Source organism: Mus musculus, chromosome 19 (assembly GCF_000001635.26).
Source record: "Mus musculus strain C57BL/6J chromosome 19, GRCm38.p6 C57BL/6J".
Classification (NCBI taxonomy): Eukaryota; Metazoa; Chordata; class Mammalia; order Rodentia; family Muridae; genus Mus; species Mus musculus.
In genome coordinates this window covers 26,750,038-26,774,526 of record NC_000085.6, presented here as the reverse complement: position 1 = coordinate 26,774,526, position 24,489 = coordinate 26,750,038, and the positions used below count along the sequence as shown (strand labels likewise).

Genomic DNA, 24,489 nt, shown 5'->3' with positions numbered 1-24,489 from the left:
TCAAGCCATGCTACAATGCTTTGCCCGGAGTGACAGGTGCTGTGTACACGAGTGTTATCCTAACATCCAAAGGCCACATGGGCAGTCCTGAGCTCCATGGCTGGTGTGCTTCATTTTAACAGCAGAGAAAACTGGACACAAGCAAGCGGGGCAAGTATATAGTCTTTAGTGTCTGTGGAAACAGCCCCTCGAGTGGGAAGGGCCAGGTGCACGGGACTTACCCTCTGACTCCGACTCCTCTTCATCATCTTCTTCCTCTTCTTCATTGCTTTCTTCCTCACTCTCTTCTTCTTTGGCAATTTTCTGCCGAGCACTCTTAAACACTGACTGTAGGACAATGGAGTCTTCGTAGATCTAAATGGCCAAAGTGTCAGCTGTTAAAATCCAAATGCTGAGTCTGGCAAACCCACAACTGCTGTGTGCACCTCCTTAGTCACTGGCTTCCTTTCCCCATGTGTATAGTATGTGTTCATATGTGTGTGGTCATGTATGTAGATGGCAGGAATGTTCCTTAATCACTATATTAGCTGTCAAGGTAGGATCTCTTCTAGAATTATAGGCTGGACCCCAAACCCATCCCAGATACTGGGAGTCTGAACTGGTCCTCATCCTTGTGTGAGAAATGCTTTAAACACTGAGCCAACTCACCAGGCTACCATTTACTCTTATGAAAGCCCAGAGGCAAAACGGTGAATCCAAATATGGGCACCAAGATACTCAAAGGAAGACCAAAGGCACTGAAATGAAGCTAAAAGAATGGTTGAGGCTGGGTGTCGTGGCATGTGCCTTTAGTCCTTGCACTCGGGAGGCAGGCAGGCAAGTCTCTGAGACCAGTCTGGTCTACAAAGTGAGTCCAGGACAGCCAGGGCTCTGTTATACAGTAAAACCCTGTCTCAAAAATATATAATTATTATATTTAAATGTGTTGGAGCAGATGGGGTCTCATCTTTGATCAAAAAAAAAAAACCCACAATATTTTTTTTCTTTTTTGTTTTTGTTTTTTTTTTGAGATATGGTTTCTGTGAGTAACCGCCCTTGCTATCATAGAACTCACTCTGTAGACCGACCTGGCCCCAAACTCAGAGAACCACCTACCTCTGTCTCCTGAGTGCTGGGATTAATTAAAAGTGAGCACCACCATATCCCAGCCAAAATCAATGTTTTAAAACACACTTATTTAAGCTGTACCTTTAAATACCATGGCAACCCAGTGGCAAAGGAACCCTTTCCATCGTTGTTGCCCGTCGCTGACCTTCAGTGCAGCCCACAGACACTTAATATTTGCGCCCATCCACACCCAGCCCCAGGCTGTAGTGAGAGGAACAGGAAGTCTAACCACACTTCTCTCCCTCAGGGAATTAAAATGGAACCACCTTAGGATCCAGCAATCTCACTTCTGGATATGTAATCAAATTAATTAGAAGCAAAGTCTTGAGGACATAAATATCCCCCACACACCCATGTGCCTAAGATGCACCTCAGCCAAGAGCTAATGAGCCCAAAGATCTGTTGACAGATGAGTGACTGAAGAAAATATGGCTGGTGCAGGACTAGGATCCAGCCTTTGGGAGGAAGGACCTCCTGTCTCCTGCTACAACACAGAAGAACCCTAGGAAGCCAGTCGCCAAGAGACAGACACTGATCCCATTTATGTAGTGAAACTCACATAAAGTCCAAGGGTGGCTATAGGAGCCATGGTGGGGGAGAAGAGTATTACAGACCTAAGGTGTCATTGCTTGCTAGAGACCTACTAAATACCCACAGGAGCAGCCTTAACACTACTGAACTTCACCCTTAACTAACAGTTAAGGCAGTAAAGTTTTATGTTGTCTTTTTGCCACAATTCAAAAGCAAAATATGAATGAACGGCCGTTGCTCTCGGGATTGAATTCCTTTGCTGTAAAGGTGACCTGCACCAGCTGGGCAGTGGTGGCACATACCTTTAATCCCACCCTTCAGGAGGCAGAGGCAGGCAGATCTCTGTGAATTCAAGGTCAGTGTGGTCTATAGAGCAAGTTCTAGGACAGCCAGGGCTACACAGAGAAACCCTGTCTCAAAAAAAAAAAAAAAAAAAGTTGACTGACACATTCAGGGAAGTGGTAGGGTAGCCTGTGGCAAAAGATAAGGACAGCAGTGGGGACAATGAGGACACTGGGACAAAATCTGCCAGAGTTATGAGTTAACAAGTTAAGGTGAGGACGAGCTGGCCAGGGGTGAGCCAAGAGTGCAAAGGAGAAAGGCAGGAGGCCCGGGGCGGGGAATGTGACGGCGTCACGGTCAATCCTGGCTGTGGAAGTAGACTCTGCTGGGCCGCGTGCTTACACGCAGCGTCTCTGTGTAACCTGCCCTGCCCCGTTTCTTCTCTTTTGCTGGACATGGTAGCCACAGGCCAGAAAGGCAGATAGGAAAACAGAAATCAGTTCCCACCTTTGATAAGTGGTACTGAGCTGTTACTCAAGAGGAAGTGTCTGCCTCCTTGCACGCTCATAAATTCACTGCTACTTACAATGACTTCCCCAACTATGAAGAAGAGAACCAAGAATTTTCTAAAACCCTCTCCATTCTTTTTCTAAGTCACTGGATTCTGACCTCCCGATAGAAGGCAACTGTCATCACAGAGAGTCTCTGTCAATCTAGAGAGATGGTACCCAGCCTTTAGCATCACCATCAATGGCTTGCTTGAGTTCCCCCCTCTCATGCGGAGACGAGCCTGGCAGGAAGCACGAGTAGAATCCTACCCAGCTACGGCCCAATCCCTCCCCTGATTCACACAGGTTGCAGAGAACATGGCCTCTTTGGTGTTCAGTGTTCTGCTGGGGAGGAAGGAACTGTTCGAGAAAGTAGAAATGAAATACTTCACTTCCCAGAGCCTAAGCACGGTTAAGGTGAGACACGTCTCTGACAACTTGACACATACCTGGGATCCTTCCAAGTTGAATGTCTGTGCGTTGTGACAGAGAAGCATGACGTCTTTCTCCAGGTCTCCCAGGCTCCGATACTTATGATTACGGATTCGCTCCTGAGGGGAATTTCGGGTGAAAACAGAAGAGGGATATGTAACCGCCCTTACTTGTTTAAGGAAGCCCACATTTCCCTTTGTCTTCAAAGCATTTGGCCTTGTTGGGTGGGCGGGGCTGAGCAACCCCAAGGGCGGGGCGTCACTGACCAGGACCACCCTCCCACCAGTGATCTTCAGGACAAGGGAAGGAAGGTGCACGGAGCGGGGAAATGAATGGCAATGGAGGGACAGAAAGGTTCTCAGAAACATGCAGTGTGTGTAATCTGAGCTTGCGGTGACCAAATGACATGCACGGGAAGGATGGATGCCATCCATCCGGGCCCGGCCTATCCTGGGGCAAGCCTTGTGTAGGTCAGTGGTTAGCAACCAGGAGGCCACGGCCCCAGCCCCACCTAGAATCACAACAGAGCATCCATGCATCCTCCTTTGTGTACTCGAAGAACAACAGGGAACAGAGTATCTACCTTTATCTTTTTGAAATCCACTGGCTTCCTAATTAATTCATAGTATTCTGGTAAGTCTTTCCTGGAAGGTAACTGAATGAAGACTTCACTGAGCTGTCGCCCTGAACTGCAGGATGGGGGAGACAAACAGAAACAAAGAAGATGAAGCACTCCTCAGCGAGGGGGTCATTTCAGAGACTCGTCAACACAGCAAAGGAGGTCACACACACACACACACACACATACACACACACGGGGGCTCTGGGAGTGGAGTGAAAGCCCACCACCGCTCTGGAGGCTGATGCCCCACATGCTGGCTTCAATCACATGAGAGCACAGTTATGTCCCCGCTTCTGTCACACACACACACACACACACACACACACACACACACACACACACACACAATGTGGCAAGTACCCTGTGGATTCTCCTGTCAGGAGCTAATCTCTTCTCATCATGACAGAAATATTTAAAATAACTGATTGAGCCCCAAGTCCCATTTTAAATGAAAAACAGGGTTGGTTAAAAGAAGGCGCATAGCCCTGACTCCCCGTGTTGCTTTTGTCTTCAGATTCACTGTGTATTTGGAAAATATGTTAAAATATACAGAGCAATGCTAATGTGAAGCCGCTGTATGCTCCCACAATCCTTTACGTGTTTCTACACACCACGGAGCCCCTCCCATTGTCCCTTGCCCGAGGAGCCCCTTCCCGTCCCCCAAATGCACTTATGTGGAGCAATTTGGACAAATGAGAACAATTGCTAATGTGCGTGCTGTGTGTTTCTCGGCTCTGAGCTGCACCCTCCCCCCTCCTCCCCCAGTGCATGGTGGGTTTATTGAAAGCAGGTTTAGTAGAGAGATGCTTTAGCCTTTTGTCATCTAGGAGGGCAGGCTGCAGAGCAACAAGCTTTCCACGTCAATTGAAAGCTGGAAGCAGGCACGGTTAAAGGTACAAAGGAGGATAACTGAGGTTCAGGACCCCAACACCTGAGCTGGCCTCGCCAAATTAATAACAGCTTGTGATATATGGTCTAGTCATTTTCCACAAAACTCTTACTGCCTTTAGGATGGCATCTCCAGTCCCTTTGTGTGGCCAGAAACATCAAAAGATAATCATAAACACCACCACCACCACCACCACCACCCCCCCGGCACGCATGTAAATTTTGGAAGGTGGCTGCACCAGGGCTTAGGAATTGTCAGAGGCAGCAGCAAGGCATGAGTGACAATATGCCGTTTTAATCCACAGTCCCAGTTGTATAATTAAAAAATAATCATAATGACAGTTATCATAAAAGAGGCATGCGCACTAACTCAAGTGGTTGCCTAGCAACCAGTGGGGGAAAAGCTGAAGTGCAAAGGGGCCTGCATAAATTAACCGACAATCCTCAGTCAAAGGATGGGCAAGTTTTTTCAGCTATGGCGGGTCACTGTTTTGTTTTATTTTTAATGCTTAGATGAGCCTCATGAATACTAAAATTGGGGACAAACCCAGGAGGTTTAAAAACAAGACTACTGAATGCTAGGAAATTAGATTCTTGGATTACAGTGGCAAGAACCAAGGTGTTCTCTTACCCCTCCAACCCCTGCAGACTGAGATATGTTTATATGTCCATAATTTGCATCATGAAGTATACAGCACATTTCCTTGTTTACAATCAGTTCCAACACAGGACCACAACTGCTGCTGTGCATTTCTACCCGTTTTGAAATTGATGAACTCATATATTACCTTTTTTGAAAAAAAAAAAGAACATCTTACTAGTGACAAAAAGTAGTCTCTCTGTGTGTTGATTTTTTTATTTCTGTAAGTATTTTCTTCAAGTGTTTTCATAAGCTGGCATCAATCCACACACTGGACCTTCCTGTAGCCCTGGCTTTAAAACCTGACCCTCACTGACATCTTCAGTGTCATTTCCTATAGTCCCATCAGATGGTGTCATTTTTCTATTGACAGATTACAAGCACATCTTGGCTGCGCACACCTGTGATGGACGGACTCTCAATTTCACCTGTGCTCAGGGTGAAGTAGGAATTAAACGCTATGGACTAGACCCAAGGATTCACTAGAACTTCAACTGAATGCAAAGCCACAAAGGTCACCCGTGCCTGCCTGCCTCCTCTCTCCAGGCAAACCTGCAGGCCCTAGGTCCACTGAAGGAACAAGTCCAGAGACACCCAGGCTCAGAAGAGAAGAGCTGAGCGATCTCAGGCTGGGTGGTGGTGCTATAAAATAAGAACAAATTAAAAATAAATAAATAAATAAATAAATAAATAAAGCCCCACTGGTCTAAACACCCCTTCCTGCGTTCTCTGCTACCCACGCCCCACCCTCCTTAAAGAGAGAGAAATGAGAGTGACCTGAAAGCCACTTATGAAGTTGTCTTCCAGCCATCAAGCTGGATCACATCTTGCCTCCACACCTTGGGCTAGCCACCAAGCACTCTAGGGTGTGGCTTGATGCCCTACTTGTTCTACTGATGCTTTGTGAGCTCCACAGAATTGCCTGTTTTCCTTTGAGACATCCTCATGTGTACGACTGAATATTTCTTATATCTGGTGCTAGTGGTGACAAGATAGGGTCAGTCTACTCTATAATCCATGGATGGCCAAACCCATTGCATCCTCTCTCTTCAGCCTGCAGAGGGTTAGGATTACAGGCATAAACTAGTCCTGGTTGAAATCCACCCCACTTCAAACACTATATTGATCTTCCCACAATCCAGACCCATCCTCTATAAAAATGGAGGGCAGTCTCCTTAATATTAATTGCATTTAACTTAATGTGCCTTGCTTCTCGGAATTAATTTCTCCTCTTCCCACAAGATGCCAACATTTCTCTATAGGCAAATCTTTGCCATCATCCTTGCCAGGGTGATTGGTGGTGGCAGCCCAGGGAGGGGAGATCAAGGCCTGCGCAGCAAGGGCTGACCTAGATAATGCTCGACTCTTGATGACGAGGAAACCTAAGGGTTCTTTGGAGGGTCAATTGTGTTTTGCTGGGGCAAACACATGAAGGAATGCTTTCCTGAAGTGGAAGTAGGTGAAAGACTAAGGCAGACTCACGAAGGAATGTTTTGCTGAAGCGGACACAGCAGAGAGGGTGTTCTGCTAATGTAAGCACATGAAAGAACACGTGATAAAGGATTCTTTGCTAACAGCACGCACGTATTGGTCTACCTTAGCTGAGCATCATTTGTTGGGACTCTGGGGACTCAGGTTGATTGGATGGATGCACATGCTGAGGCAAGGCCCGTGGAAGTCACGTGATGTTTGGAGGGTATAACGAGGACTCGATGGCGCGTTGGGAGAGAGAGCTTGGGTTGCTGGCACAGCTAGCTGTGCAATGCTGTGGGTCTCGCAGCTTCACGGCTCTTCACTTTCCTGAGAGATGGCACAGCTGAGGGAACCTGGTGTCCCTCCAGGTTCTTCCTGTGGATTCAAGCCGAGGCCAAGGCCTGGCTGTTTCTGCTAGGTCGCTGCTATTGCTAACCTGACTACTGAACTAGACTGCTGGTATATCTGAGTTGTTTGCGAGTGGCTCCGAGCTGCCACTGCCTGCTAACCTGTGAACTGAACTGCCGATTTCCAGACAATATAGATGGAAGTTGCTCCAAAGAACCTTTCTAAGCAGGTCCACTTCCCCCATATCCTTTCTTTTCTACTACCTCTGGTGGGTGGTGGGCTACAAGGGAGGTTAAAGCATTTAAGAAAAATTAGCATTACATGTAAGGACCTATAGAATTGCACCAGGGTAGCAGGATACTTGCTAAAGGACGGCAACAGTTAACCTCACCCACAAAAAAGTATAGATTTAAACAAATTAAAAAAGGAAGTCACTTGAATGATGTATAATTAGAGAATTGTTTCAAGAAGGTAGGCTGGCTCTTTTGGAGCCTTTAGTCTACCCTAGGTATTTTTTCATTATGTTATTTTATACAATGTAAGACCTAAGTATAAATTATTGAAGTGCACTACTTCCTGTGGCAAAAACTGCGCCTCCTCCTTGAGTCCACAGACAGCTTTTACATCCATTTTTACATCCACACATCCTATGATGTGTGACTACAAAGATACAGGGCTAGCGGGGCAAGAGAAGGTCCCTCTTGAGCTCAGGGCTTACAGGAGCAGGTGGCAAGCTCTTTTCTGTTTACCAAGGTGAATGGGCACAAGGATTTGATGGCTGTGTCCTGTGCATGAAGAGAAGCACTATGCTCTGCCCATAAATGGGGACTTGCAAACCCTGCCTACAAGATGCACATGCACACACCACTGAGATTTAGTTTGTTATGATTCATCTGGAAACCAGTTTGTCTCCATTACCTCTATAGTCCACAAGGTGAGGTTCCCCCATCTAATCACACTGACTCTAGATGGAGGTTGTATACAACGCATGAATACCAGCTTCACCTTGACTGGGTACCACAGGAAACATGCTTTAGACTAGGTTAGAAATGCCAGCCTTTAAAACAGCAGAGGCTGACCTTGACCTTGCTATCCTCTGAAGTACAAGGATTATGCATCTACATGATAGTGCTGTGCTGGGGTGGGGTGGGGTGGGGTGGGGGGTTCAAACCATGGGATATAAGCTTGCAAGGCAAATACTTTAACAACTGTATTTTCTTGATCGCCCAATGAAGTTGATCAACTGACTATCATAGCTGTGAACAAGATATGACGACTTGTTGGTAGTAAACAGCAAACATAAAACTGTGGCGTACTTCATAAGAAAATGAAGTTATGAGTTAGGACACCCACTTAGGGTTGGAAGGATAGTATAGGAGAATTACCACAGTCCTGAAGATATCCTATACAGGACGCAATTTGGGAAAAAAAACCTAGAACCTTGGAATGACATCTCAGCAAGTGAGTAAATGCTGCTTTCTCCCCGGATGAGGTTCCTGAAGCAGCTTCATACACCCCACTGATAAATGTCTTCAAAATCACACCTGCCCCCCCCCCTCACCCCACCCCAGCTATCTAAGAAACCCTGAGTCAGGTATGAATCAGGAGCCATGAGCATGTCATGGTCACTAGTGAGATCTGTTGTGGGGGATTAGGGATCACCAGGCAATGACTGGCACTTCACTCTCACTTCCTAGGCTCTCATGGCTTGGAATAAGTTTAATTTCGTTTATGGTAGTTGGGTGGGTAGCCTTTAGAACCACCCTGCATTTCAAGAAAGAGCACAGGTATCCACACCACACCCCTCAGTTATCAGAAAGGGAAGGCCACCATGATAGGGAAGCCAAGCCCTCACTCAGGACTGCCACCTGACCTCACGCACAGTGCAGGAACAGTGGCGCTCTGCACCACTGTTGTAATCATTGTCTCCTCTCGGTGGAAACAAAGATAAAGATGAGAGTGCCAGAGAGATGGGGCAACACTAAAGGTAAATATTACCAGGCCTGATGACCTAAAATCCATACCCAGAACCCACAGGATAGAAGGAAAGAACCAGCTCCCACAAGTTGCCCTCTGACCTCCACGTGTACACACACGTGACCTGCCACAGCATGTACACACACGTGAACACACAAAATATATAAAATGAGAAAAAGATATGACAAGATCGTCATCACAGGGTAACTTACAATAATTTAAATCAAACAGTCAAGATGTTACCATCAGAGAGATCTGTGATGGGGTATTAGGGGGTCTAAAGCTGTGTAGGGGGCAGGGAGATGCTATTATGGAATTAAAAAGCAAACAAACAAACCACCCAGAGGATATTAAATTCCAAGTGTGGCCCATCTCAAAAGTTTTGAGATAAGCATAGGAGAAAGAGATTAGAGGAGCGATGGGACAACTTTATAGTCACAGGGACACGCTCAGCACCAAGATTTATAATCCAATGCAACTCTGAACCAGGTCACCCACAAAGGGGGTCTCAAGACTTTGATTGGACTACCTTGTTTGGAAATGTGCTGTTGGTCGAGAATCACATTTTATTTCCTCTTTAAGAAAAGACACGTGTCACATGGCTAGCTTTGATTTCTATCGAACGAACATCGTGTTTCCTTACCCACTCCTTTAAATCTGACCAGTAAGACAAGCACAAAAAGAACACACAGGATAACTACAGGAAAACTTTCTAAGATAGTGCAACCTTAGGAAGCGTTTTCATGTGTTAGATAGTTCTTTAGCATAGTCTTACAGCATCGCCCACTATCAGAGACACTTGGAAAGAAGAACATTTGCTTCCAAGTATTTTTTCTCTTCACTTTATATTGTCTAAGGCCATCAGCTCCCAATCCCCCTGCATCAGCCTCCCAGACAGCCTCAGTTACAGGCTTGAACCACCACATCTGGCTCTTTTATTTTCTTAACAGGTAACTTGAGACTTTTTTTTAGACTTACTGCCTATCACTTGGCTTTTAGAAATACCGACAGAGGCCATCTAGTTTCTTACACTTTTTTTTTTAACTTCTTACTTGACATTTCATAATAGCAAGAAAAGGTATGAATTCTCACCTACCTCTGTCAGGCATGACAGCTAAATGGCCTGCCACTCCCTGGCCTGCCACCTTCTGGGCTTTCATCACTTCCTCCTGGAAACCTGAGATGCTGTCCTTTCACAGTGTAAGGATGGGCTGACCCCTTCTGCATGTTCTGTCCTTTGATCCTGGACAGTGTCTTGACTTCTATAAGGTAAAAATGCTTCGAGGCTTTTGGTTGATTTGTGACACAAACCTAGAAGCAAATGAAGTCCAGTGCTTCTCTACTTGGAGGAATCCATTGGCCTAGATGCTGTTTTGCTTAATGGTGGGTTATGGTATGTTCGCAAGGGCCTTTTCCTGCAGTGGCCAGTTGGGTAAGCTCTGGAGTGAGACAGATTCTTCTCACAAACACAAAAGGATTTATGTATGTAAAAATCTATTTAATATCTACCATTTTCAGTACCAATCCATTTTTCGACCAAAATGTTCATGGAACAGCGTTCGAAGACAATGTCATCCCTATACAAGGATATGTTCTACTTTCAGTGGGAGTCCCTTCCTCTTCCTAAGAGATCATTTGTGTAGGCTTGGAGCCTGACAGGAAGAGAAGGCCTATAGGGCCAGAGCAATACTGGAAGCTAGGGGAGGTTGTCAGTCATAGTTGGCTTTCTATTGCTGTGACAGAACACTATGGCCAAAGCCTTGGGAGGGGAATGGTTTATTTCATCTTACTATTTTTACACCTCTCTGGCCTCATTGTGGGAAGTCAAGGAAGGAACCTGGAGGCAAAAACTGAAGCAGAGGCCATGCGAAAATGCTTCTTCCTGGTTTGCTCATCTTGCTTTCTTATACATTTCAGGACCACATGCCCAGGAGTTGAACTATCCATAGCTAGATAGACCCTCCCATGTCAATCACCAATCAAGAAACCATCCCACAAACTTCCCTACAAGCCAATTTTATGGGACCATTTTCTCAATCCAGGTTCCCTCTTCTCCGGTGATACTAGCTTGTCTCAGGTTACAGACAACAAAACAAAAAACCATCAGGAAACCTTTGATGCCTCAGAAAGCAGATAGACTATCCTTGTCCACCCACCCAGTATGCGGGTATAACTGGGTGAGAGCCATACCGGTCAAATCACCAGGCATCTCAGCAGTCTGCCCCAGCAATGCTTACATCACAGATATGTGTAATGAGGGTGAAGACACCAGAGCCCACATTTACCTACACACCGACTAAGTGCAGTATCAGAGCTCCAACACAGCAATTGTTCAAAGAGTGAGTCATAGCACACCAATCTGTGGGGCTATAGACAGGGTTTTCTAGAAGAATGGTTGACTAAACAAATGCATTTGGGGAATACTGAGCTAAGAAAAATTAAACTGTTGGCTTCACAGCCATTACACACACACACACACACAGTTCTCTGGCTGGACTGGATATCTCTTAAGAGAGCTAGAAGATGAGTGTGGGAGGTCCTTCTGTAGAATCCTTTTTCTCAGACAAAACACCCAGCTATGACCTCACAGGCCCGCAAGCCCATGAGACAAACTTGGCAGCACTGTGTGAGGTCAAAAGTATCCGACAGAGAATAGGAACTTCTCTTGAATTTTGTCTAAATGCATCCACCTAGGCACAATGCTATTCCATGGTAATTCTTCTGTAATCCATGAAGCCTCTAAATGCAAAGGCACCTGGGCACGAGAGCCATTCCAGCAACTTTCCTCTTACATTTAAAGAAATACAGAATGCCTCATGCCAGGGATGCTAAAAACAGGCTTTGTCTAAAACAATTTCTCGGCTGGTACTGAAAGAGCAGTCAATACTAATGATATAATCATGACATCAAGGGCTGTTAACAGCCACGGAGAGAACTTAAGTGTCCTGGTGTGGAGTCTGTGGGGCTGGGTTACTACATATACATATATACAGAAGTGTCTATGCATGCTACCCCCCACCCCGATATACCCCACTGCTCTTTCACCTCCTTTCCATTTGGCACAGAACCTTCACTTACCACGCAGGAAACAGAGCCGAAGCTCTGGGACTATCACCTCAGATTCAGTCTGCCTGAGTCTGTGAGACATTCTGAGCATGCAGTCTTCCTCCCCACTGCAGCTGCCTTAATCAAAAGGATGTTTCCCCTTCACCTCCAGCGCCCCTCATCCTATATCTCCACCCCCCCCACACACACACACACATGTCTCCTTCACTCCCAACGTGAGCCTGTGACATGGCCTACAGTCCTCTCTTGGCTCTCCTTTCCTCACAGCACAGCAAGCTGTGTGTAGCAGCCATTTGGCCACCCATAGCAGACACAGCACGCTGGTCACTGCACCCTCTCAGCAGAAACTCAGGTGTATCCTCAACACTGGACACCAGTGGGAGGGACAGCCAACTTCGAGGACGCGGAGATCGGAGTTCTTAGAGAGCATGCTCCGGAGCTCACAGAGTTCTGGGTCGGCTCCTCTGTTTCACGTGGGCATGGCTCCCCTTTCTTTAGACAGGGTAGCCTAGATGTACAAGGTCATGGTCTCCAGAAGCAGTCTATTTACCTATGCTTCCTTCCCTACAGCTCATGCCCACACTACTGAGGACTCTGGGTTTGTCCATCCTAACCCCACCACAATCCCTCTGTCACCCACAAGCCAAGTTCCTGCTCTTGCCGGCCCCTACCCCCACCCCCAACTCACACCAGGTATGTGTACTATTTAGCTCCTTCCAACAGTGCATAAGGCAATCTATTTCACTTTGTCCATTTCCCCCCCTCTCTTTTTCCATTTTCAATTCTTACACAGAGACAGACACAGAAAATCCTGGGCTTTTTTACAGCAAGGAAGAATTTCTGAATTGCTCCGAAGGAAGGGTTAAATTTATCAAAATGCAACTCTGACTGTCACACATCTCAGGCTTAGGGGAAAAGGAAACAAGGGGGACTCTAATACAGAGGACACCACCTCCAAAGAGCCCCCAAGGAAGCAAGCACCAAGGCTCTTCTAACCTCTGGAAATGACCATTTAAATTGTATTTAGTGAAAATGGATGTATCTAGGTCCCAACTGCAAGCAGTTATATTCTCTACTCTCAGAAAGCCCAGGCATGACATGGGGGGTTTACAGTAGCCTTTAAAGTCACTAATCTACTTTGTCATGGTCATGTGGCTCCTTTGAAGGAGGAGAGGGGGGAGGAACAAAGGGAAAAGGGACTCAGACCCTTGCCTGCTTTGGGGGGCTGGGTACCTTTTAGACCATTGGGCTTCTTTTCTAGATCCACAGGAGTCACTGTGTTATGTTAACAGCCCAATCTTACAGAGTCAGTGGTGTTTCAAGACCACCTGCATCCTTTTCTCCTGATGATAGACAGAAACTGAGCATAACTGGCAGTGTTCAGCAGGCACTGTGGGGTGTGTGTGCTTTCTAGGATTGGACAAGGACACGGACACCGCGTTGGAGATCGGAGTTCTTAAAGAGCGTGCTCAATGTTCCTCACTTTGGAGCTTTCCGTGGCTGCTCCCCTGCTTCACTCCAGGGTGGCTGCCGTTTCTTTGGACAGGGTAGCCTAGATGTACAAAAGAACACATGGTCTCTCTAGAAGCAGTCTATTTACCCACACTTCCTTCCATAGATGCTCATGCCCATATGGTTACTGACAACCAACAATCTTGCCTGGGTTTTATTTCTGCAGACATGTGTTTAAGGCCTTATGTAAAAAAAAAAAAAAAAAATGAAGGCCACAAGTTGTGATCTGTTCATTTTGAAATATGGGATACAACCTTAGTTCTTTTCTGTCTGGCCCTGGATTAGATCCTGCACTGATTGGGTTAGGGTTAGGATTAAGGTATAGATAAAATTACTAGATCTTTTGACAAAGCTGAAAGATAGGAGGCTAAGCACTACAGTGTCAATTTCAACAACTGAGCTTGATCAACGGGGAGGAAAATACCACACTCCATATACAGGGAACTTTTGTCTGGGCATGGCACCCATCCATCGCCAATCAAGCAACACCATCCAAGCCTAGCCTATCTTAGTGGAAGTGTGCTTCTGATATCCACCCAGCTGGGGCAGAGGCACATGAATCTTAGACAGACAGTTGGCGGGGGAAGCTTAGGACTCACCATGATGGGAGGCTCAGAGGTCACCCCCTGAAATCCCGTCCAGCACACATAGGGGGCAAATGCAAGAAGCATCTGTCCTCCCCCATGCCAATTGCAATCAACTCCAGGGTACACAGCAGGATGCACATGCCCTCACCCTCCTGTCACACATAGTGGCTCTCCTGGGGTGTCTGACACCAAGCTTCAACATCTGGGCAGCAAAGAGTTAGGAGGTTCACGGGACGCATACCAGGATGAAGTTCAGAAGGGACAGAGGTGGCAGGGACCTACCTCTGAGATGCTGCAGGCTGAGCAGGCTTCCAAATGGCTCCCGCCACCTTTGCCAAGACATGCGTGTACAGGTGGGCTCTTCCAGGTGAGCACACTGCACACATGACCTCAAAAGTGTGGCAGGGGAGTTTAAGAGTATGTGTACCTGCAACCCCCCCATTCCCAGTAGAGGTGACTGGGGGGCAGGGGAGTGGTGACTAGGTAAATTTGTTCCCAAAGATCAAGTCTATGCATTGGCTCGCTCTGTGTACCAAAGGATACCTGTATTTAGAGACAGGGGAATACAAGGCAGATCCTGACCTGTTTCCTTCTATTTCCAACTGAGAATTACAGGGCACCTTCTCCACGTTACACCTGCAGTAGAGTAGAAAGAACACTAGAGTCAGAAGACCTGTGTCCTCCTCCCAGCCCAGCTCCTTCCTCTCAGGCTGGGTGGCCGGGGAAATCACACAAGGTATCATTCTACAGTGATACACATTTCTCCAAAGTGGTGGCGGTGCTGGTGGTGGGCTTGGGGCATGGCTTCCTAGCATCTCTGAGCCCTTCCTGCAGTCTCCCTGTTTTCCTGTCCCATCTCCCTCCCATTCGTGGTTCTAGAAGCAGTGGAGGATGAGGAGCCACGTCAGGCACGTGTGAGAGCTTCTGAAGGAGGGCGGGGTGGCTTTAGTCTTGTCTGGCTGCTCGTTGGTATGGTAGGGACAATACTTACCCAGACAGCTCCTGCCTATGTGCTAGCTAGAGAAGGGGATTTCCTCCCGGCACCCGTCGCTTGCACGTGCAGCAAGTCTGGTTTCTGGTCACCAGCTGAGCTCTCCCTCCCTGACCTCTTGTTTCAGCAGATCATTGAATAAGTTGCTCTCGACCGGGAATGAATTTGAGCCACCGTCTGAGGGTTACATGACAATTTTGGACACTGACACGTAGGCAACCTTTTGTGTGGTGCCTGTGGAAGGGCAATCAGGTTGGCAGCACCCTGGAAATCTTCCCATCCCATATAGATTATGCTCCCAAACAAGAAGTCTCCCTTGGCAAACTCAGGCTAGCCTACCTCTGGATCTCTGCACTGACCCTGGCTGCTTGGCCTAGAGCAGGAGGCAATTGGACAGGATCAGCATATACCACACAGTGGAGATATAAATGTGCACACAAAACCCTAAATATACAGCATTAACCAGAATGTCTGAAATCCAAGAGAGAGCAGGGAGGGCCATGTTACAAAATAACACTGTAAAGTTGCTAGGTTCAGAGCATGGAAACCTACTTTTCCTAAGCCAGGGGTCTGGAAGCTTTTAAAGAACAGGAAGACATGATCAGATATGTGTTTCAGAAAGAAGGCAAGACAGGAAGGGCCGAGAGACTGGACTCCCACACAATTGGCAGCTACTCTAGACCAAAGGTCCCAGGGTCTCATGGGGGGAGAGTGTGAGGATGCAGGAGGAGGCTTGCCTTGGAGACTCATGTGTGGGGAGGTGCTAGAAGTGAGATGTAGAGGGAAGGCTTTTCGGCTGATTATGTTGATACAGAAGCCAAAACCGACCGGGGTCCTCTCAGAAGGCCTTGCAGCAGCAGCAGAGGAACCCGGAAGGAGGAACACCACGCTCGGTATTTTATAAAATATACTGTAACAAGTTCAGAGGAAGTCAGTCCCGGTTCTACGACCCGAGAGCAGCGAAGGCAGAAATCTGACAGAAGAGCCAGGTAATCCACAAAGGAGATTCTGACAGATCTCCTTTGTTAACAGACAAATTCCAGCCGTTCTGATAGAGGCTAGGAATCTGACTGGCTTGGGGAAAGATGCGAAAGCACAGACCACAACGGATGCTAAGTTATGCCAAAGATTTGGGTTTGTGCGATGTACTTTCTAGGTCTGTTTCTAAAGGAAGTAGGCATGATGGTGCGAGCCGCCCCCTGGCTAGAAGCCTCGAAAGCTGTTACCAGCAGGCTCTGACCCAGGAGATAGCTCAGTGCATTTTTAAAAAGATCTCTGGAACAGAAAAATCTTAAAAGAAAACAATATCTCTGAACAAGGGTCCAGTCCTTCTGGGAACAGACTAGTTAATAGCGGGCCTTCCAAAATCACGGCTTGGCCCAACTTGAAATAGGGAATGCTACAAGTTACTTTCTAGTGTATGCCAGGATTAAACAGGGACACTTTTGATTGGGTTTAGGAGTTGCCATGTCCTTTAAAAAGGGATATATATATATATATATATATATATATACACACACACACACACATATATATGTATGTGTATATATATATATATATATACACATACATACATATATATAATGTAAAGAAATATCACCTGGTTCTCTCTTCCCTCTGCCCCCCAGAAAAGTGTCATTATGATGACTCTTCTTGAAAAATCAAAACCAAACATCGTGAGTGCATTCTGGTGTAATAAAGCTCTCATGACCCACCTTTCCCAACTCCCCCTATTCTGTGTCAGCAGCAAGTACAGAGCTGCCTTCCCTACCTGGTACAGCGCAGAGGAGGCCGGAGAGAGACCCGGAATGAGGATCCTGTGGCTAGATTTAGCAGTGCATCGCTTGGACTGAAAGCAGCACGGGGAGTATTTGTAGGATGGGCAAATGGTTTCCCCAACGCCAAAAGCACTACATTCGGATCAAGTGCAGGCCCGGACCATCCGTCAGGGTATCACTGAGGACTTACTAAAATTCTAAGGGTGGGGGCAACCCATTTCAGGGAGGTAGGAGATACATAGCTCCCATTCCTGCCATGCCTCCTGCCCTGTAGCCATGGATCAGACTAGCCAAGAGAACCTCCTGCCTTCCCAACTGCCTCATGTCACCATAGGTCCAACTCTTAAGTCATTTGAGGTAAAAAAACAAAAACAAAAACAAACAACAAGCAATGTATAAATGCACGTTCTACTTCCATATCCTTAAGATTTTTGATTCACTCTGTTGTTTGTTTTTTGAAACAGGATCTCATCATGTTGCCCAGCCTGCCCTCAAACTGGATATCCTCGTGCCTCGGCATCCTGCTGCTGGTTAACATTTGTGCACGTCATGTGCCACCATTTCCAAATTCTTTAGGAAGGAGGACAGAGATTTGAAAAGCAAGGTATAATAAACACAGGAGAAGCTCCTGATAGGAGAGTTAATTCTTTTCTTTTTTTTTTTAAAAAAAAAAGAACATATCAAGGTGCTTCAAATGAGTTCAGATGACCAGTGGTAAACTAATTACACCCTGAAAAAGTGTAGATTGCTTCTGCCAACAGTGCGAAGGAAATCAGACAGAAGAAATGGAGGCAGAGGCTAGAGAGTAGCAAAGGGCCCTGTTTTGAAATGAGAGATGAAACTCAATGCTGTTAGGCTTCATTTTGACACTTGTTGAGAACTTAGACTAAATTGCCCAGAGGCTGGGGGGCTACTTAGCAAAGATAAATAACATCATTAAGGACTAGCAGGGGGTGTCCCTGAAAAAGCCATGGCAGGCAGGCAGGCCAACCTCGGTTCAGTTGTTCAGCAGGGTTTCTAGGTTGATAGATGGGAAAGGGCTACAAACACAGTGTAGTTGGTTTTAGTCTTTCTTGATAACCTTGAGAAGGGACAGATGAACGCAGACGACATCAGGGCTAGGCCCTGGAAGTTCAACAACACAGAACCAACCTCAAGGACTACTGGTCTCAACAGATTCGTGTCAACCTGAGCCGATTCCCAGGGCATGTCACAGAACCCTGTCCTGGTTCCTTTAAAAACATTCCAGCAATAGTTTCCGACACATCTTGGGCTTCGAGAAACTCCAGGAAGATAAGCACATACTTGTTTAAAGACTAAGAAACAAGTAAGAGCAACGGTGAGAACGAACACTGTGAGACGGGGCTGCATGGAGTCGGGGAACTTCCGTGTAGGATGCTCAAACAGTAAAGCTTACTTAGCTTAAGTCTACACTTGGCAGTTTTTGAGAAAAGATACTTATGGTTTATGTCATGTGTCCAACATCAGCTGGCTCTGTGTCAAAGATGCCAGAGAAAGCAAAGTGACCCTTGAGCCACGTGCACAAAGCTCTGGTGTCCAGATCAAACAACTGAACTACCTCATACCATTGGAGCACAGCGGGAATTCTTGTGGGCAAGGTTCAAATGGGCAGTACAAGAGCAGAATATGCCCGGGGAGGGTCTAAGTGTCACTCAGAGAACAAAGGGGGATGTTTCTACCTGAAGAAGGTGGCCCTGGGCTGGGGATGCCCATTTAGAACTATTTTCAAAGGACATCTCTTGAAACAAGACTGGATTCATTCTCTGACTAGTTTGTAGACTAGCTAAAAATCAGTGGAAAGGATTTCAATGTGGGAAAGAACAACCATATCGAAGACAGTCTTGCAGCGTCAAGAAGTTCCTCCAGAAACCATGCCCTAATGTGGGATCCACATCCACAGGCTGGAGGACTTTCTGTCACCAGGGCTGCTGCTGCACCTGAGTCACAGGACACCACACCAGGCAGAGCCAAAGCCCAGAACCTCTGCCTTTAAGGCTGTCTCTAGGAACCTTTTCCTGAGACCTAGAAGACTTGCAGGGTAGGTCTCCACCTATTCCCCATGGCATCTCATGGCGATTTTAAAGAGTACAGGTGCAACAGAGGAGGAATCCTTTACAAAGAAACGGAGTGCCTCGGGTTAAATATTATAGAAGGTGAGAGGGTGGTTAACAGCCTTCAAAACAAGCAGAGAACAAAACATGTCCACGAAGTCAAAACAAAGTATGGCTTGAGATAAAGTTTTCTATCTGGGACAAATAACATGGTAGGAACTAGTAGCCGTAGTCCTGTACTGCCTAATAGCCATTGGTTCGTGAATCACACAATGTGATCGGCTCTTCCGGGTCACATTTTAAAACCGTATCATGCTTTAAAATATAAAGCAGTAAATATACACAAATTATCTTAAGTCTTTATGGAAATATCAAGCCACATCTGTCCCCGAATCGTGCAAGGATTTTTAAACAACTGCTCCTGAGGGCTTATTCTTCTTATCTATCTGTTAAGTAGAGATGGAGGTCTGACTTAATCTACTCTTCAGCTACACAGCCATTGGAACCCGACTAACACTGGACGGGCATGTTAGATGGGGTTTCGTACAGGTGGCCCTCCTTCTTTAAGTAGGCTGAGTTACTGTATTAATAACTGACGCTAATGCTGGAGGAACCTCAACACAGCAAGATGTACATCCTTCCAGTAGCTTTTTTTTTTCTCTAAAATGAACCAAAAATACAACACTGTATCTAATTAAGGCCCTCCTAATTTGAGCACCTCCTACTTGAGAACCAAGTTTGGTAAGAGAAATACAAAATATAAATAGAGTCCATTGCTTTTTCTAGAGGACCACTAACATGAAATATACATGAAGCATGCAGCGGTACGAGGTTCAGCACATGATCTCTCCAGAAAGTACCTAAAAACACAGGGAGAGTCAGAGTCTTAAGAGGGAGCTTTTTAAGGAGAACTCAATAAGCAAAGAAAGCAAGCAAGCCAGGAAGAGGAAGAGCCACTCGATACCTGGGTGCTGAAATATTTAAATAGCCCTTGCCTACAGTACAACTAGAGACATGCTCACTAGTCAGTTCCGGTGAAACTGCATTTTCTGTTTCTGGAATGAAAACCATGGAAACCGGCATCGGCAAGGACACTCTCTTCAGAGGTCCCTTCACCTGCTGGATGAACTGTAAACAGTCTCAAAGTTGGACTATTAATCATTAAACTATTTAAAGAATCTGGGGTTATATTAATTGCTTAGGACAACAATTCCACAGGCTGGGGGGTTGGGGGTGGGGAGCAGGAATTATTCCACTGTGTGCACTGGGAAACTGAGGGTCAGGCAGGTAAGTGAACACCAGATTCAAATGTAAGCCGCTGAGGCTAGACTAGGAAGAGCTTGTGCCCTGAGCCCCTAGGCTCTGCCTCCCCAGGCACACTTGGGAATGGGCTCTGAGGGCGTCTGTTGTGGTTTTGTTCACCAGGTTGATACAAATGCAGCCAGTAGGCGATGTACACAAGCCACCTGAAGTCGGTCAACAGCCAGCAACTCATACTCCATATTGGTGGTAGGGAAGGCAACAGCTGAGACCACCTGTGAGGTGTCAGGTAAAGAGAGCAGCCATTTCCGCCCTCCTGTGGAGCTCCCGCTGGGGGAAACTCAGGCAGAAACCTGCCAGATTTTTAAGTTTTTCTAAAGGGGGGGAGTCAAGAAATAGAAACATCTCTCTCTCTCTCTCTCTCTCTCTCTCTCTCTCTCTCTCACACACACACACACACACACACACACACACACAAATACTGTAAAGCCAAATAAAACAATCTACTGGTAACATGAGACCCACGAGATGCTGACCCTTCCGCTGATTAAGGAAGCTGAAATGACAGCCACTATTCAAAGACACCCCCTCCCGCCTTTTAAGTCCCCACAGGCTCACTCAGCCCCACTCCGGTGTTCCAGCAAACCCAGATTGAATCAGCAAGCGATGGATGTGATCATCAAAGGCCTGCCAAAGACCAGGGCACACCTGGTCAGAGAAACAGATGGTGTGCTCTCCTGACACAAAGGCAAAACCAAAAAAGTCAGAGGTAGAGCAGAGTCAATTTCCTCGCACCAGAGGCTGATGTGGGGTGTAATGATTCAGCTTCCCCCTGTGGGAAGGCAACAGGTGGAGGAGGAAGTCGGGGTGACTAGAAACTGCAGTTACTAACTCTTGGTTTGAAAAAAAAAAATTCTCACGCTTACTCCAGACCAAGAGTGGACTTGGGGTTTGGGTTGAGTTTGCCCTCTGTGGAGTGTCACTGAGAGGCCAATCCACACTCAGGAGGAGGAGGTGGGGTGCCTTTGGTGGCCACTTGACAGTATTTAAAAGAAGTGTGCTTGCTTGCTTGCTTCCTTTCTTTCTTTCTTTCTTTCTTTCTTTCTTTCTTTCTTTCTTTCTTTCTTTCTTTCAAAAAGAAAATAACGAAGCTAGTGAGGACTGGAGTTACAAGTCTTGATGAGTCAGGAGACACAAGAAATTCTGACCGCTCAATGAACCTTTCTCCTCCTGTCCCCTTTACTGGTTTGGAAAATATCACACGAGCTAGAAAGGCTTAAGAGAGAAATTCCTGGTGGAAAGTTTCTACTTTTCCTGCCACTTAATCTTTCGAACAATTCCTCCCTGCCTGCCATGTAATACGTCAAAGCTAGGAGGAAAAACCCAAGTCGCAAGCAATGTAGCTGCCCACTTTCAGTTAGTTCAGCGTCGGACAGGACAACAGGAGTTCCCGGGGCTAAGGCACCGTCTCTAACAGCTGGTCTCTATGACCACGCAACTCTGACAGCTGACCTCTATGATCACGCAACTCAGACAGCAGAAATATCTGTTTCCTATCTGCTTTCCATGGAAACAAGAGATGGCTTCCAAAGCAAAATAACATTGCATCAAATGCAAACCGCATTGCATCAAGGGGAAATCAAAGCAGGAAACCCCAAGTCAACCATCTCCAATGCAATCAGACTAGCTAAGCAGTAGAGCATTGACTGAGAAACTCAAGCGTCTTGGCCTCAGTTTCCAAATACTCATCCGTTTATTTAAAGCGATCTTGTCTGTGTGCAGCACCGCCTCCTTATTGGTCACACCGAAAAAGCCCACGAGAAAGGGGGTGAATTTGCTGAAATATCACGCTGAATACATATAGCGGTGATGTAAGAGAGACCACAGCTGATAGAAAGGCTCAACACTCCCAAGTATTAGGAGGAGGGAAGCCCGACAATTTTGTGGAGGGATCTGGTTTTGAACAGGGTCCTGCACATAAAAGATTTAGCTTAAATATGACTGCAGTTCCTTCCTTCTGACAAGTCAACCTCTAATAGTAATAATAATAATAAACAATAATAAATAATTTCATCCCATCGTCCCAACACCTCTCTCCTCAGAGCTCCTGAAGAATCCTTTTCTGGAATAGGCGTCTTTAAAAAGTCATCGAATCTCACTTCCCACCATCTTAGACAACACACCGGGAACCGTCATACAAAATAACAATCACAATCACGGCCGTTTCACAACCTAGGAGGCAGCTTGTACCTTCCAAGACAAGGCTATAGAATGCAAATTAGAAAGAAGGCCATGACGTAACCCAAGTGCACATCCTCTCAAGTCCTAACCGCTCAAGGACTTGCTGGAGAGGAAGGAGCCAGGGGCTCACCTGTCTTTGTAGTTTATCACAGTATCAATGATGGCGTTCATCTGCTTCGTTAGTTTTGGGGGATTTGGTGACAACTTCTCAGCCGGAGGGCGGCCTCTTCTTTTCTTCGCTTTTTCCACATCTTCCTTCACGGGGTCTTTATCCACATTTCTTCGTCTTTTTCTCTTCTTAAGCCGTACCTCCTCTTCCATTTCTTCCAAATTGCCGTCTTCGATGGCCTGTAAACAGGAAAGAAAGGAGGAAAGAAAAAATCCAAGTAAGGAAAATAACCAAGGCAAACATATCCAGACCTTTACAATAAGGGGTATAGCTACATATAGCTTGAATAATTAGAATAATCAAAATAAAATGGAACTAGCAAAGTAAAACTAAAAGCTAACAGTCATCAACGAAGGAGAAAGAAAAAGGCACCACCATATTGGATGAAATTCACCTTTAACCTCAGTCTATTCTGTAAGGCCGAAAGCACTGATAATAAACAGGTGACGGACATTAAAGCATCGATACATTCAAGTGCTTGAAAATGACTGAATGCACATAAAATGTATCTTAGTATAAGCAAAATACTCTAAAGATGTCATTACTGTAAGGACGGTAATGATGAACAAAAAAGCCAGGAGCGCGTGAAGAATATGGAATAACCCCCTAAGACATCAATGCAGTCACACACGCTCTGACCTTTACGGTTTTACATCAGTTTACTCATGATTCACAACATAAGTCAACAATTCCATCCAGATTTTTGTTCTAACACAGAAATTAGTAAACAAGGGAGCAGAAGGGAGTAGGAGCCACATTCCCTGGTAGACGGAATGAAATCACCCGATAGAGAACACACACACACACACACACTCACAAACAGCAAAACACTTTTTTTCCAATTACCTGCAAACGCTTGCTTTAAACCAGAGCCAGCCGCACTAATGCAGAAAGATAATAAAAGCGCTATAAAAACAGACAGGTATGAAGAAGACCTGTTCAGAAAAGGCTCAAAGATCCATGTGACAGGACCCACAAGTTCAAACTTTTCTTTTATCCTGGTAAGTCTCTGAACTTATAAGAAAAATTAAGAGAGGAACAAAAAAGGAAAAAAAAAAAAAAAAAAAAGGAAAAAAGAAAAAAAAACAGACAAAAGGAAATCTGACGATGGAAAAGAAATTTTCTTTAAAAAGAAAGAATCTAAAAATTCTATCTTTTTTTTTTTTTTCTTCCTGAGATTGCTTTCTCACACAAATGACTGGTGTTGCTCCTCAGGCTCTCGATATTGCCTCCAGTATGTAAATGCTAATCAATCCTCTCCTAGCTGAAAGAGCTCTAATCATAAGGCAATTACCTTCATTTCTCCACAGCACCAAACATGGCTAATATTTATGATCATGTGAATATAACAATCAATATAAAGAGTGATTACAGCTCAGACATAATTTCTTTCACTTATGTACAATGCCTCCTGAAAAAAGAAAGGTTTTATGAAGAAAACCTGCTACAGTAACACAAAACAACCTGGCATGTTAAAAATGCCAATGGGATTTTAAAAAAAAACAAAAAACAAAAAAACAAAAAAAACCACAAAAACTGTTTCCAATGCACTCTGCAATGTGCCAATCCATAGAAGCAACATGCACACACACAGGCCCCTAAGGGACAGCTTGAGCCCAGGCCTTAATAATCAAAAGACAATCTCCATCACAATCCTACAGTGTTCAGAAAACCACTATGAAAGAGGCGAGACCTGATGAGTTATGAAGAAAAAGGAGAAAGGAAGAAAAAAAAAAGAAGAAGAAGAAGACGCTCCCCGTTATTCCATTAATATTCATTCGCCTAAAAGCAGGACACCCACTATACAGCTAAACACAGTGCAGCTAAGCAAAGATAAGAGAAAGAAATGGTCCCGCATTATCTTGGAGGCTGAACATGCTAATCATAAATACAGCACGCAAGCCTGTCAACAGTTAATGGTACAGCCCTCTCCTCCAGCACCCAGTTGCACACAGAAAGACGGAG

At 45.7% G+C, this 24,489-nt stretch overlaps 1 protein-coding gene and 1 long non-coding RNA gene across 24 annotated transcripts in view; one reads left to right on the top strand and one right to left on the bottom strand.

Moving 5' to 3' along the window:
- 4931403E22Rik (RIKEN cDNA 4931403E22 gene) overlaps positions 1–5,726 on the top strand; it is a 55,107-nt gene extending 49,381 nt beyond the window's left edge. Inside the window, exon 4 of the long non-coding RNA NR_045306.2 lies at positions 5,424–5,726. This is a non-coding gene — a long non-coding RNA (RIKEN cDNA 4931403E22 gene). The remainder of the gene's footprint in view (positions 1–5,423) is intronic.
- Smarca2 (SWI/SNF related, matrix associated, actin dependent regulator of chromatin, subfamily a, member 2) overlaps positions 1–24,489 on the bottom strand; it is a 173,249-nt gene that overhangs the window by 3,795 nt on the left and 144,965 nt on the right. For 13 of the 23 annotated variants that reach the window (NM_011416.2, XM_006527285.3, XM_030251047.1 and 10 more), the window contains 4 exons: positions 22,486–22,703; positions 3,484–3,589; positions 2,918–3,019; positions 222–354 (listed from right to left, as the gene is read on the bottom strand). In NM_011416.2, coding sequence (NP_035546.2) covers positions 222–354; positions 2,918–3,019; positions 3,484–3,589; positions 22,486–22,703 — 559 coding nt within the window. Of the gene's footprint in view, positions 1–221; positions 355–2,917; positions 3,020–3,483; positions 3,590–14,595; positions 14,650–22,485; positions 22,704–23,370; positions 23,431–23,818; positions 24,476–24,489 lie in introns of those variants that run through there. The other 10 variants (XM_006527282.4, XM_006527284.3, XM_006527283.4 and 7 more) reach the window with 5 other exon arrangements.